The 13,427-nt window shown below is 43.6% G+C and overlaps 1 protein-coding gene across 1 annotated transcript; it reads left to right on the plus strand.

Annotated features, from left to right (window-relative positions):
• The first annotated feature begins 6,078 nt into the window (after nucleotides 1-6,078).
• On the plus strand, nucleotides 6,079-12,347 carry LOC141612108 (pre-rRNA-processing protein ESF2-like). Its single transcript, XM_074430821.1, has 8 exons — nucleotides 6,079-6,280; nucleotides 6,526-6,845; nucleotides 8,178-8,241; nucleotides 8,343-8,410; nucleotides 9,475-9,564; nucleotides 9,641-9,771; nucleotides 11,641-11,787; nucleotides 11,888-12,347. Exons 2-8 carry the CDS (start codon nucleotides 6,551-6,553, stop codon nucleotides 11,903-11,905), a joined length of 813 nt encoding a protein of 270 aa, XP_074286922.1. The 5' UTR covers nucleotides 6,079-6,280; nucleotides 6,526-6,550; the 3' UTR covers nucleotides 11,906-12,347.
• The last annotated feature ends 1,080 nt before the right edge of the window (nucleotides 12,348-13,427 follow it).

Raw genomic sequence — 13,427 nt, forward strand, 5'->3', positions numbered from 1 at the left:
CTGCACAAGTAATTTTTAGAAATTTTCTGCATCGGCTTCTTCTTGTGCATCGGCGTGGCTCTTGCTAGGCCGTGCCGTATACCATATCCTAGGCCGTGCCGTATACCATATCCCCCCTCCACATGGATGCGTAAAGGGCACTCGATGTGGAAAAGAATATGACGCCGGGCCGTGACCAAGGCCGAGAGTGCTTGGTTGATTTTGATTGCCCCGGCCGGTGCTTCCTAGCTTGGTTGATTAGGTGGCGGCGGAGACCGATACCTAGGAATTTGTTGAGGAAGATGAATAGTTGAAGGGATGTGAACGGCGTGTTGAAGACGCTTGGTCACTGTTGCATTGATTGACGTTTAACTGTTGCGGCGATTGACATTCCGTGGTTGCATGCTCGACACGTGTTTGCTCGTTGATTGGCTGTTGCTTCATGGGTCGTGCTCGATTGGCCCTTCATTATGGGCTTTTTCCCTATAAATAGGCGCTTTTTCCGTGATTTTGGTCACTAATTCCATTTTCTCAAATTTTCTTCACAATTTCATCTTGCTAAACTCAAGGGCTTCCTTTTTCTTCCAATCTTCAGAGTTTTTTTATCCGGCTAGCACTTTTTCCTTTTAAGGTAAACAAACGAATTTTTCTTTTCTTTGCTAGTAATTTGTTGTGAACATGTCTTCTCGCCGATCTTTGGACTGGTGGGCCCGTGTCGGAGGGTCCTAGGTCTCCTTCTCCAGAGGTGGATCCTCAAATTCTGGAGGAATGGGAGGATGAAGATTCTTGTGGTGATTTTGGTGACGATTTTGGTGAGGAGGAGGAAAGGTCTCGTCCTAGTGAGAGGCAGTACGTCATGGATCACGGTGATGCCTGTAAGGTTCGCCTTGACCGTGTTTGGTCCCATAAGCTTGCCAGTTGTTCTGGTGAGAAACTTTTCGAGGGCCATTTTTTCTTCGGTAGTGGATACGAAATTGTCATCCCTGGGGAGGGTCAGTCCGTCTGTATTCTTCTCACTTGTAAATCTTGTAACTTATCTTCTAATAATAATTCGTTTCTTTCGCCTGCGGCCTGGCCGTGGTCTTTATCTCATCTCTGTCAGAGTTGTCTTCCTGTATTCTTAATTGAGCGCCCTTTTTGTTTTCGCCACGGCTTGGCCGGGGCCGTTTCTGAGTGCGTATCTCAACTGTGTTTCAACGCTTCCAAGATACTTTAAATGTTTTTGCGAGTGTAATGTGCGATGGCTCTTGTTGGATTGACCGGGGAAGCCGGCGTTGGTTTCTGACGAGACCGGCGCTCTTGTCGTTTTGACAGTGTGAGCGGCGTACATTCTTAATAGCGTGTTACGTGGCGTCGCCACTTGAGTGATCTATGCACGGCGTCTACCTTTCGGGGTGATCGCTGGCGTCTACTACTTGGGTGATCGCGACGGCGTGAGTTCTTCATAACGACCGCCGCTCTTGTCGGTATGACAGTGTGAGCCGGCGTCTGTTCTTTGATAGCGTGTTACGTGGCGTCTACCACTTGGAGTGACTGCGACGGCGTCTACCTCTTGGGGTGATCGCGAGGCGTCTACTACTTGGGGTGATCGCGACGGCGCAACGTAGTTCTTCATAACGACTGCCGCTCTTGTCGGTATGACCGTGTGAGCCGGCGTCTGCTCTTTGATAGCGTGTTACGTGGCGTCTACCACTTGGAGTGATGCGACGCGTCTACCTCTTGGGGTGATCGCTGTGGCGTCTACTACTTGGGGTGATCGCTGACGGCAATATGTAGTTCTTCATAACGATCGCCGCTCTTGTCGGTATGACAAAGGTGAGCCGGCGTCTGCTCTTTGATAGCGTGTTACGTGGCGTCTACCACTTGGAGTGACTGCGACGGCGTCTACCTCTTGGGGTGATCGCTAGTGGCGTCTACTACTTGGGGTGACTGCGACGGCAATTGTAGTTCTTCATAACGACCGCTCTTGTCGGTATGACGGTGTGAGCTTCTGCGTCGCTCTTTGATAGCGTGTTACGTGGCGTCTACCACTTGGAGTGATGCGACGCGTCTACCTCTTGGGGTGACTGCCGTGGCGTCTACTACTTGGGGTGACTGCGACGGCGCTGTAGTTCTTCATAACGACTGCCGCTCTTGTCGGTATGACAGTGTGAGCCGGCGTCTGCTCTTTGATAGCGTGTTACGTGGCGTCTACCACTTGGAGTGACTGCGACGGCGTCTACCTCTTGGGGTGACTGCCGTGGCGTCTACTACTTGGGGTGACTGCGACGGCGCTGTAGTTCTTCATAACGACTGCCGCTCTTGTCGGTATGACAGTGTGAGCCGGCGTCTGCTCTTTGATAGCGTGTTACGTGGCGTCTACCACTTGGAGTGACTGCGACGGCGTCTACCTCTTGGGGTGACTGCCGTGGCGTCTACTACTTGGGGTGACTGCGACGGCGCTGTAGTTCTTCATAACGACTGCCGCTCTTGTCGGTATGACAAAGTGTGAGCGGCGTCATTCTTTGATAGCGTGTTACGTGGCGTCTACCACTTGGAGTGATGCGACGCGTCTACCTCTTGGGGTGACTGCCGTGGCGTCTACTACTTGGGGTGACTGCGACGGCGCTGTAGTTCTTCATAACGACTGCCGCTCTTGTCGGTATGACAGTGTGAGCCGGCGTCTGCTCTTTGATAGATAACTGATGGGAAAATTTTGTTTTAATCGAAGGCTTGATGGTTTCTCATTAGGTGAAAACATGCGTTGGGGTATCCACAGCTATCTTGGACACCTCCGCGGCTATATAAATTCTTACGAGATTACCGATGCCCTAACGGCTCATTACAAGCACACTTCCTCAGTCAGTCCCTAGCTGTGTCCATTTGGTCGCCCTCCTGCTGCAAGGACGGACTCTTCCCTTTTTCGGACTTTCTTGCCTCTTTGAGGGATTGCATGTTGCATCCTCGGGCAGCTATCTGGACGTTGATCACCTCATCCTTCTCGTCTTTGGAGACGAGCTTATGCGCTTCCCCCCGGTCCGAGACGTACATCAGTGTTAGGGCCCGGATGGACATCACTGCGTCGGCCTCGCTTAGGGTGGCCCGGCCTATGAGGACGTTGTATGCGGACGAGCCGTCGATGACCACAAACTCGGCTAGGACGTTCTTGGCTGACGTCTTTTCGCCGAATCTCACCGGAGCCTAATTGACCCCGGTGGTACCAGGCGGCCCCGGAAAAGTCAGATAGCGGGTTGGTGCAGGGGCTTAAGTCTTTGATCTTCAGGCCGAGGCCGAGGAAGCACTCTCTAAACATGATGTTCGTGTATGCGCCTGTGTCAATCAGGCACCTCTTGACCAGGTGGTTGGATATGTCTAAATTGACTACGAGCGGGTCGCTGTGAGGGGCGATGACCCCTTCGTAGTCCTTTCTTCCAATAGTCATGTCGGGGATGCTTGCAGAGGGGATCCCTGAGTTGGGCACAAAGTTGATGGCCTGATATAGCTCGTTTAGGTGTCGTTTGTGCCCATGAGCGGACCCTCCGTTCTCGTTGCCCCGATGACAACGTGAATCACTCCTATCCGTTCGAAACGGACTTTTTATCTCAATCGCGCCACGCGCCTTTTGGCCTTTTGCGACGTACTTGCCGAGGCTTCCTTCCGGATCGGTTCCTCTATGGCATTCTTCGGATGGCGGCGATCGTTGGTTAAATGGCCGGTGTGGCCGTGGTACTCACAAAGATCGGCTCGTGTCACCGTCACTTTTTGGCTTGGGGGTCTCTCCCACTTCGCCCTCGTTTTTGCTCGGGCGAAGACCTCGGCGGGCGATACGACGAGGGGGTTTTTTCACTATACCGCCTCCGTGGTACGTTCCCGAATTCCACCCGGCGCCCACCGAGTCTTGCCTCCGGTCGGATCTATCCGACCGTGATCTATTATTCTCACGGCGTTTTCCATCGGACCGCGAACCGTTGTTGTCGCGGCGTTCTTCGTCTCCGGGCCGTCTGCCGTGACTCCTCTTTTCGAGTGCTCGGCTTCGCTGGGATCTACCCAGTCTTGTGATAGTCTTCTACCTTGATGGCCTGGTCGGCCGCTTTCTGGCGGCGTCCCGGCCTAGGCCTCCGCTCTTGATGAGCTCGTTTTTAAGGCTCCCCTGGGAGGCCCTTCATCAGCGCGAAAGCCGCCAATTCGGGATTAATTTCTCGAATCTGCTGGACCTTTCCATCAAACCTCTTCACGTAGCCGGAGAGACTCGCCCCCTCCCGTCGATAGTTAGGAGGTCGGAGGTCTCTACGGCCCTTCTCTTATTGCAGAGAGTCTTGGGTTAGGAAAGCGCCCTTCAGGTCGGCGTAGTAGTACACCGAGCCATCGGGAAGCCCTTTGTACCGGCTCCGCCATCCCATGCAAAGTTGTTGGGAAAATTCGGCACTGCACCTCGTCAGTCGCTCCCATACCGACATGTAAGACTCGAAAGCCTCGGCGTGGTCGGTGGGATCGCTATCCCCCTTGTATGATAGGGGTGGCGCTTTTTAGCTTGTTTGGCACCGGGACTTCTAGGACGTAGGCGTTGAGGGGTTGCCTGACCACGTGTTGAATGACACGCGGCGATCGGCTCCTCGCATCCCTATCCTGGCTTCTCCCCTCGTGGCGGGAGGGGCTCCTTCTTCGACTATGACTCCTTCTCCAACTCGTTGAGTCGGACTCCTCCGCTCCTTTGGGGTGTGCCTCGTTCGTGCGGCGGGGGGACGCCGTCCTCCCGCGAGTGTGGGAAGGACTTAGGTCTACCGCGCCCACTTTGGGCTCCCCGCTTGACCGGGTCAACTTCTCCTAGTGCTCCGTTCGATTTCTGAGTCACGTTTTGGGCCCCGTTATCCTCGGGACGGTTTCCGCCGCTCTTGTCGGTGTGACAGTGTGAGCGGGCGTGTTGCTGATTAGGTCCAGGAGCATTTTTAGCTTTGCTACGTCAACCACATGCCCGTGATGGTGACCTGGTTGGTTGGCACCGTGCGTCGGGTATTATTGGCATCCCGAACTCGGTTGGATTACTCACGGGTGGAGGGCCGCATGACTCCGAGTTGTTGAAAGCGTCATCTTGGTAGAACGCGGTTTCGTCGGTCACGATCGCGTCTTCTTTGTTTCGACATTTTTCTCGGCTTTTTGGGTGGGTTTTTATTTTGAGTTTTGTTTTTGTTTGGGAATGAATGTGACTAGCTTCTAGTGTCTTATCCCCACGAGACGCGCCAATTGTTCCTGGTGTAATTCGGAGCGGTGATTAGTTACCACCCGTGGCTTGTAGAATAATGTCTTGAATTGAATCCTTCTTGCTCCTATCGTCCCACTCGGCCTCTCCTGCAACAATGAACGAATCGAGGGCTTGGGGTGTGTGCCAGCGTGCTCACTCCGACGCTCAAGTCGAAAACTTAAAGGATTAAGGCGTGTTACTTGGATAGATGCGTATTGTAGAGAGATAAGGAGATATTACTGGATGAATAGTGTATTTAGGTTATAATTGTGGATCCTCTCCTCAATGAAGGTTGAGGAGTATTTATAGACTTTCACCTTTTGTCACGTAGTGCTGCCAAGTGGCCAAGTGGCTGCGGTGGAAAGATCGATCTACCCCTCGTGAGGGACCTATGGCAGCCTACGGACAATGTTGACTCGCCGAGGGTCTTGGATATGAGTACGCGGATGTGTGTCCCCGTACCGGCAGTTGTCACGCCGAGACCCGAGTGTGGCAGTAGATGGGATGCATCGGCTAGGCTATCTAAGTCGTTGACTTGCTGTGGATGTCTTTGACCTTGCTCAGTGTGTTGACTTGGTCAGCGGTGCAGAATATGCCCCATCAATAACAATAATAATAATAATTCTTATTGTTATTGTTATTATTATTATAGAAGGATGCACGCAACTTTCATTAAAAGAAAAATAAAAGTTTAGTTGAAATTATTATTATTATTATTATTATTATTATTATTATTATTATTATTTTGGTTCAGTTCAGCTCCAATAAGTTTTAGTTCAGTTCAGTTCCATTTAGTTCAGTTCAGCTCCATTCAATTTAGTTGAGTTCAGTTCCATTCAGATCAGTTCAGTTTAGCTCTAAAAAGCAGAAAGAAGAGGGCCTAACTCAAAAATCACTCGTTCATTCTTCAAGTCCTCCGGTTTGACAACATTATCAAACCATCCTCCCTCACTTCCCTGACACCTCCTGAAATCGACCTAGCCGCCGGACTCTACCGACGACACTCGTCCTCCTTCATTGCACCAGTCATCACTCATCAGCCGCCGCCCACCACCACCACACCAGTCACAAGCCCAATTAATTGTAAGTTTAATTTCTAGGGTTTCATTTAAATTTTACTTCAATTTAATTATTTCTAGGGTTAGGGTATGATTCTGAAATAGAAATTGGGATTATAACGTGTTTAGTGTCGTATGGAGATATATTTACTGGTACCCAAATTTAAACTACATTAAGAATCACAGATTTTTTGTTACATAGATTTCATATCTACCATCAACTTTATACAAATGATTTGATATACCCGAAACCCGACCTGCCATCGACAGAATTACTTCCTCCTATTTACTTACCATGGAAACCGATGAGCCGGCAAGCAATGAAGTGGTAGAAGAGCCGGCAAGCAATGAAGTGGTAAAAGAGCTGGCAAGCAATGAAGTGGTAGCAGAAGAAGTGGAGGAGTTATTGAGACAGAAACAAAATAAAAGGTTCGAGAAATTGAGGAAAAGGCTAATGAAGGATGCCAAAAAAGCCCAAAACAAGGGTGTATGTTATCTAAGCCGTATCCCTCCCAAAATGGACCCTTTGAAGCTCCGTCACCTTCTCACTCCCTTCGGTGAGGTCCTCCGTATTTACCTCGTCCCTGAAGGTCCACTCCTTTTTCCTTTTGAGTTATATATTTATATTTATTTTAATTAGCATATGTTTTGATCATCGAGTTATTGGTTGTCCGGATGTCTATGTTAGTGCTTTTACTTCCGATGAGTCCAACCTGTGTTACTAGTGTTCAAAAATTAGGCGTGCTGCCCTTACTCAGGGATTTTTCATATTCAATTCGAGTCTGCTGACCCTGTATCTGTTGTGTCTTCACGACTTCACCATTATCATTTGTGATTCTGGCAGTTTTATCATAATTACCAGACTCTATTGCGGAGCTCTTGTTAAACTTTAGGGTTATTATATTTCCAATCTTTAATTGAAACTTGTTTAGACTGTCAGAGTTAAGACGTTCTTCCCTTTCTTTCGTCATAAACATCACTTGACTTGGCTGTCTGTCTTCCAAGTCAGATTGCATTGATATTGAGACCATTATCTTTGGCAGAGAGGCTTTTAAACTTTCAAATTTTCTTACTTCAGCACCATCTTTTTCCCCTTCATCACATTCCTTCTCGTTATGTCCCAGAATCCCACAAGCATAACAGTACAATGGTAATTTTCATATTTCACCCGGAATTGCTCAGTCATTCCTCTTCTCATCTTCAGCAAGATATTAGGTTTATTTAAGTGGTTTTGGATGTCCACCATTACACAAATGCGAACTACGGGCTATACTTCCTACCCCCAGTTCATCACTAAAACATGCGCTGATAAAATTCCAATCTTGTTACCCAGCATTCAAGCAACCCGGCACTGTCAATTTTCCTTTTTCCCATGAAAGGTAAGCCAAAAACCAAAATGGAACAAATTTAAAATCAATCAAGGATGGTTTTTGATCTCCGTTTATGTACCTATTAAAATGCCAGGGTTGCCATTATAAAATACGAAACTTGTCTCTCCAATGAAAAGTTGGAAACTAAAAATGTTTTTTTTCAATCTGCAGCACTTCCATACCATGTTTTGGTTTCCAGACAACCGTCTTCAAGGTTTCTGTAGAGCAGTGTTGTTAATCACTGTGTCTTTATCAGTCCAACCTTTCCTAAAGTGTACAACTTTGTCTTGTCCTCTGCAACTTCATAGTTTGGACTTTGTGTAAAAAGCAAACGTAAAAAAATTCACTGGGATAGAGGGAGTGTTTGCTAGACTTTGTTTGGATAAGAAAATTTGGAGTGATCTGTTTCTTTTGCTTGCCTTTAGATTTTTTACCGATTCAGGAATCTCCAGTTGCATATTCGTTGCCTATAGTTTTTGTCAGATGACTACACGTAGTGGTTGTGATATTACGTGCTGTTGTTGACTATTAAGTAATTGATACTTGGTGTAGATCCTGATGCCGGAAAGCGACGCAAACATTCTGGAAGTTTTCGAGGACAAGGATTTTCTGAAGGGTGTGTACATTTAAAACATCTTAATCATTTCAATGTGCTGTTTGCTATCATCTCAAAATGCCGTTATTCACTTTTGCTTAATTTTATTTTGGTTGGTGTAGGTGGGTTGAATTTTCAGACAAGCGCGTAGCAAAGAGAGTTGCAAATATGTTGAATGGTGAACAAATAGGTATGTATGACTTTGCTACGACTCTCTTTGATGTGAATTTTATTACTAATAAATATGATCTACATTTTTTCTTCATAATGAGGCTCTGACAAGTTTGAGTGATTGAACCTGGTTTAGTGTTAGTATGAGAACCATAACAGTTTTATGACAATACTATGGTACATTATTTACATTCTTTTATATTCTTATTCAAGTGGTCACTAATTTGTGTTTTACTGCTTGATGACACCATTTGTCTTTTCATATTTTGAAATGTGATGGTGCTGTGGATTTTTCTTAGACTGCTGGTGTGAGGCAAAAAAATTCCTTCGTTTGTGTGTGTGTGTGTGTGTGTGTGTGTGTGTGTGTGTGTGTGTGTGTGTGTGTGTGTGTGTGTGTGTTTCATATTTATTTTATAATCAGGCATCTCTTCAGATTCAATTAACTTTTTGCTTTACAAAAAATAGAAATCAAAAGATTTTTCTTCTTTTTATTTAATTAATACTACGTAATAGACATAATTTCTCTCTTTTTTTAGTTTTTTATTTTCTTGGTATTTTTATTAGTTATTTCTCTTCTAGTGATTGAATAAGTGATGATCCAATGATTTCTTACTTCTTACTTCTTACTGAAGGAATCTTTGGGTTTAGCTTGTCCGGTTTTACGGAGTCATCGTGGTTATATGATGGATCTAAGGTTTCAATCAATTCATAGGATCTTAACAAGAAAAGTGCTTATTCATTGAATAAACCCACATTATTAAAAAAAATAACAAATCGAAGACAAAGAAAAAAAAATTATAATCCACTGATCTTGAGATAAAATTAACAAACTTCTGTTTTATGTAAAGTAGAAGTTGATATGTGACACAAGGTCAAGTTCAAGTTCAAGTTCTGTTTTACAGTGCATGTAGTCTGATTGTAGTTCTTTCTCTTATGTGATGAATCAATCTCAATGTGACACGAGAATTCGAGATGAAAACTATCTCATTTCATCCTTTCCCTATAAAATCAATCTCAAGTGTACCTATTGATATTGCTTACTGACGTAACTGTCAATTGCATTTTATTAACTTTCAACATCAGGAGGGAAGAAGAGGTCAAAGTTCTACTATGATATTTGGAACATCAAGTATTTGAGCAAATTCAAGTGGGATGATCTAACTGATGAAAGTGGTAAGTGATCATGTATTTAACTCAATATTCTATCATGTTACCAAAATGTTCAACACTATTGTTTTATTCAATATAGCACGTAAGAATGCCGCTCGAGAGGAGAAATTGCGAATGGAATTAGTTGCTGCTAAGAAGGAAAAAGACTTCTATATCTCTAAAGTAGAGATGTCTCGTGCTTTGAGTGAGATAGAAGAACGAATGAAGAAGGTATGTGTACTCAATTTTCTTTGCTCAAAATCTTATCTTTGAAGTATATCTTGTACTCCCTCCTGGCCTCCCATTCCTTGGAAACATACCACTTTCCTTTTTCGACTCATTCATTGGATTCATACCAGTTCCTTATTTTGCAAAGATAAAATAAAATAACAAATAAATAAAAAATGACCCAAATGCCCTCGTCATAACCAGGGAAGTTTTTTTTTGTTTGCGGGGGGACACATCATCTGTTTTGATAGCAGCTAAAAATAACATATATGGTCATTGATAAGCAACAGATGCTTGGTTCAGCGGTAAATTGTGTGTTCTACAATTCTACTATGCCAGTGGCTAGGGTTCAAGCCCTAGGTGAGACATATTTTTTACTGTACAGTGGTTGGGGTTTGTTATAGATAAAAAGACTTGCTTCCAAAGTTAGTGGTTTGATGGGAATCGAACCTTGGCCTTTTAGGTGAAAGTGTGAAACCGAATCATCATTACCACTCCTCTACCTTTTAACTTAGTTACTTGATATTTGATAAACGTAAATTTTATATAAACTACATTTCAATGGTTACTAATTTGTGTTAAACTATATTTTTAGTTTCTTAGTTCTTTTATTTTTTTACAATTATTTTACTAATTGTATGTATGTTTTTATTAACCACCTTAACCCCTCCCCTAACAACCTTAGAAAAACTCTCAACAACTTGAAACACCACCTTCAACATCGAAAGCCCATCTCCCACCTTGAAACCTCTTCCCGCATATAAAAAATTAGATATAGGCTTGTCGAGGGCGGATAAGGTGGTTATGTGGATGAGGATTGCCGACTGGAGAAGGGTTTGCCAGAGGAGTATGGTCGGATGGTGGGTTTTGTGGTGGGTTATCATGATCAAATGGTTGGTTGTGGTGGTGTGCTATGTTGCTCGCCTCTTCAATATTACCCCGTATACCCATGTCGAATACTCGACACCCGGACATGGGTAAGACACTCGGACATTTCATTTCAACTATCATGAATTTTTTTCTGATAAAATATCGGAATCTGACATTTGGACACGCTTCCATGTAGCATACGTCTAACCGAGTCCAGCAACATCGATGGTGTGGGTGAGAGAGGGGTGTTTATTGGTGGCGGATGTGGGATGTGGTGGCCGGCTACGAGGGAGGGTTTGTATGCCAACAGCGGGGAAATTCGACGTCGCTGAGGGTGGGGTGTTTGTTGGTGGTGGATGGGGTTGTGGTGATGTGGGATTTAGAGTGGTGGTTGGGTTGAGGACTTAAGGGTAGGTGGGTGAATGGTTATATTGGTCATTTCATCATTTGCCTTAATAGTTGTTCCATTTACAAGTGATACATTTCCATAGAGTTACGTGTGGCCAAATAGCTATGGTGGTTGATATTTTGATGCAAAGCTTTTTTAAATACAACTTTTTGAGGATCCTGTTGAATTCCATCCGTTAGTAACAAATTGAAGTATTGTTAGATGGCATGTTGAAAGGGGTTAACAAAAGTGGAGAATTAAAGATCTATTCCACACAAAAGGGCCTTATGTTGGATTGTTTAATATAAATTATTGTTCTTTTTTAGGCGCAAGTGAAAAATTAATTTTATTTCAGAGTTACAAGTGTGGTGGAAAACAAGGAGGTTTCCTACCTTTAATTTTCATGAAGGGAATAATTCATATTCTATCCGAATCCATTGTAATGCGCTCAAGTTTTCTAGCTAGCGAATTTCCTAAATTTCATATCACAGATTCATACAGTGGTTGACTGGCTGTGACGCTGTGTATAGACACTCAATGAATGAGATCCATTCCAAATCATTGCTCAAGAGGGTTTTCATTCCTATAATACAATATCTTCTGTTTTCGTGCAGAAGCGAAAGACCCAAAATGGCACTGAAGATGATTCTGAGGATCATATAGAGCACAGGAAAGTTATCCGCCAGTTTCCTCAGAAGCAACCTCTTGCAGAACCTTCAGAAAAGAACCAGCTGAAACTCTCTAAAGGATTTTTGGCAGAGGCAAGTGTTTTTGTCGATGAGTTTTCTGGCGTTAATATTCGCTTGTTGATTCGTTAAACATTTACTCTGTTATTTACCCATGTGCTCTATTTTTGCTCAGATCTTCAACAAAAATTAGTCCATCACGATTGTGCGTGCAAGAGTTGTGGACGATGAGACTTGTATAATTGTTTGTGGACGATGATTGTGCGTGCAAGAGTTGTGGACAACGATTGTGCATGGAAAGAATAGATGACGAGAGCTTCAATTTTGGGAGTGAGTGTAGTTTAACTTTGATACCTCTTTCTGCTTCTTTATTTATCTAGGTTAAAAGACAAGAGAGGCATTTGGCAAGTTCTGTTCTGCTCTGAGCTAGTCATGGCATCATGCCACTTAATTGTACTTGTAGAATTTTGTACGCAACATTTAAGGCCTAAAATACACTGGACAATTTTTTTAAAAAAATTGCTATCTTTGTTCTATGGTAGATCCTATATCGGTAGGGATGGTGGAATGCTAATGTGCTGGACATTTAGCATTTGTGTTTTTATTTGAAGATATTGGATTGAGGTTTTGATTCATTTGAGATTATTTCCTTTGTTTGAATGGAAAATAGGGATCAATGGATTTGGAGGAGAGGCTACGAAGCAAATTATTTCCCTCCTATAAAGGAAATATTTTCAAGTCTCTTTCATTTACCTCTATTTCTTGTATCCAAACAAAGGGTTAAAGTTGTTATATTTGTCGGAACAAATAAGGGATTCAATGCGTTGTATCCTCCTGTTTTCTTAGAATTTTACATTGAACCTTGTTTTTTAAAAGCATCTATGAGATCCCTAAATTTTATGAATTTTTTTTTAAAATATCATAAATGCTCTAATCCGTCTAACTCGGCTCTTTTTAATGTTTAGTCTAATTGATTTTTGGCAATAATTTGTTAACGTAAATAGTGTTTACTCAATCGTAAACATATTCTCTGTACAAATTCACATGTTTAAAAACTCGATTTTTAGTAGTTTGGGCATTTCAAGAACTATTTGTTAAATCTAGGGGTATTAGTGATAACAGTAATAATAAGACAATTAAAAGAACTAAAGTGAAACATACAAAAACTCTTAAGATTCAAACCTGTCACATTGCTTCACCACAAATTTTCATTGAAGACGGACACTATCCGTCACAGGCTGAAGACGGATAGTGTCCCTCTCACAAAATGCAAATGCATAGTGCAAGTAAGGGGAAATGGATACCCCCACTTGCCCATCCACTTGCATTTTGTGAGAGAGACACAATTCGTTTTCAGCTTGTGACGGATAGTGGCCGTCTTTAGCTTGTGACGGATAGTGACCGTCTTCAATGAGACGGACCGGTGCTTCACAGATCAAGAGATGGTCGACTTCATCAAATTAAGAATATGTCACTCTTCTGATTTGTTTTGCTTAAGTCGTCAACGAAATAACAAACACTCGCATCCTCAAGACATGAAATTTAAAGTATGTTTCCCAACAACAATAGAGGAAAGCGGGTGAAAGAGTCACATTCCTACTTTTTTTACTCGTTGAAATATGTTGTAGTGTCTCAACTCGTAAAATTGTTGTCATATAGGAGTACTCGTAAAATTTAAAGTCGATGATCATTTCTTAAGCCTTGTTGACTTGATC

This window comes from Silene latifolia, chromosome 11 (assembly GCF_048544455.1).
Source record: "Silene latifolia isolate original U9 population chromosome 11, ASM4854445v1, whole genome shotgun sequence".
NCBI lineage: Eukaryota > Viridiplantae > Streptophyta > Magnoliopsida > Caryophyllales > Caryophyllaceae > Silene > Silene latifolia.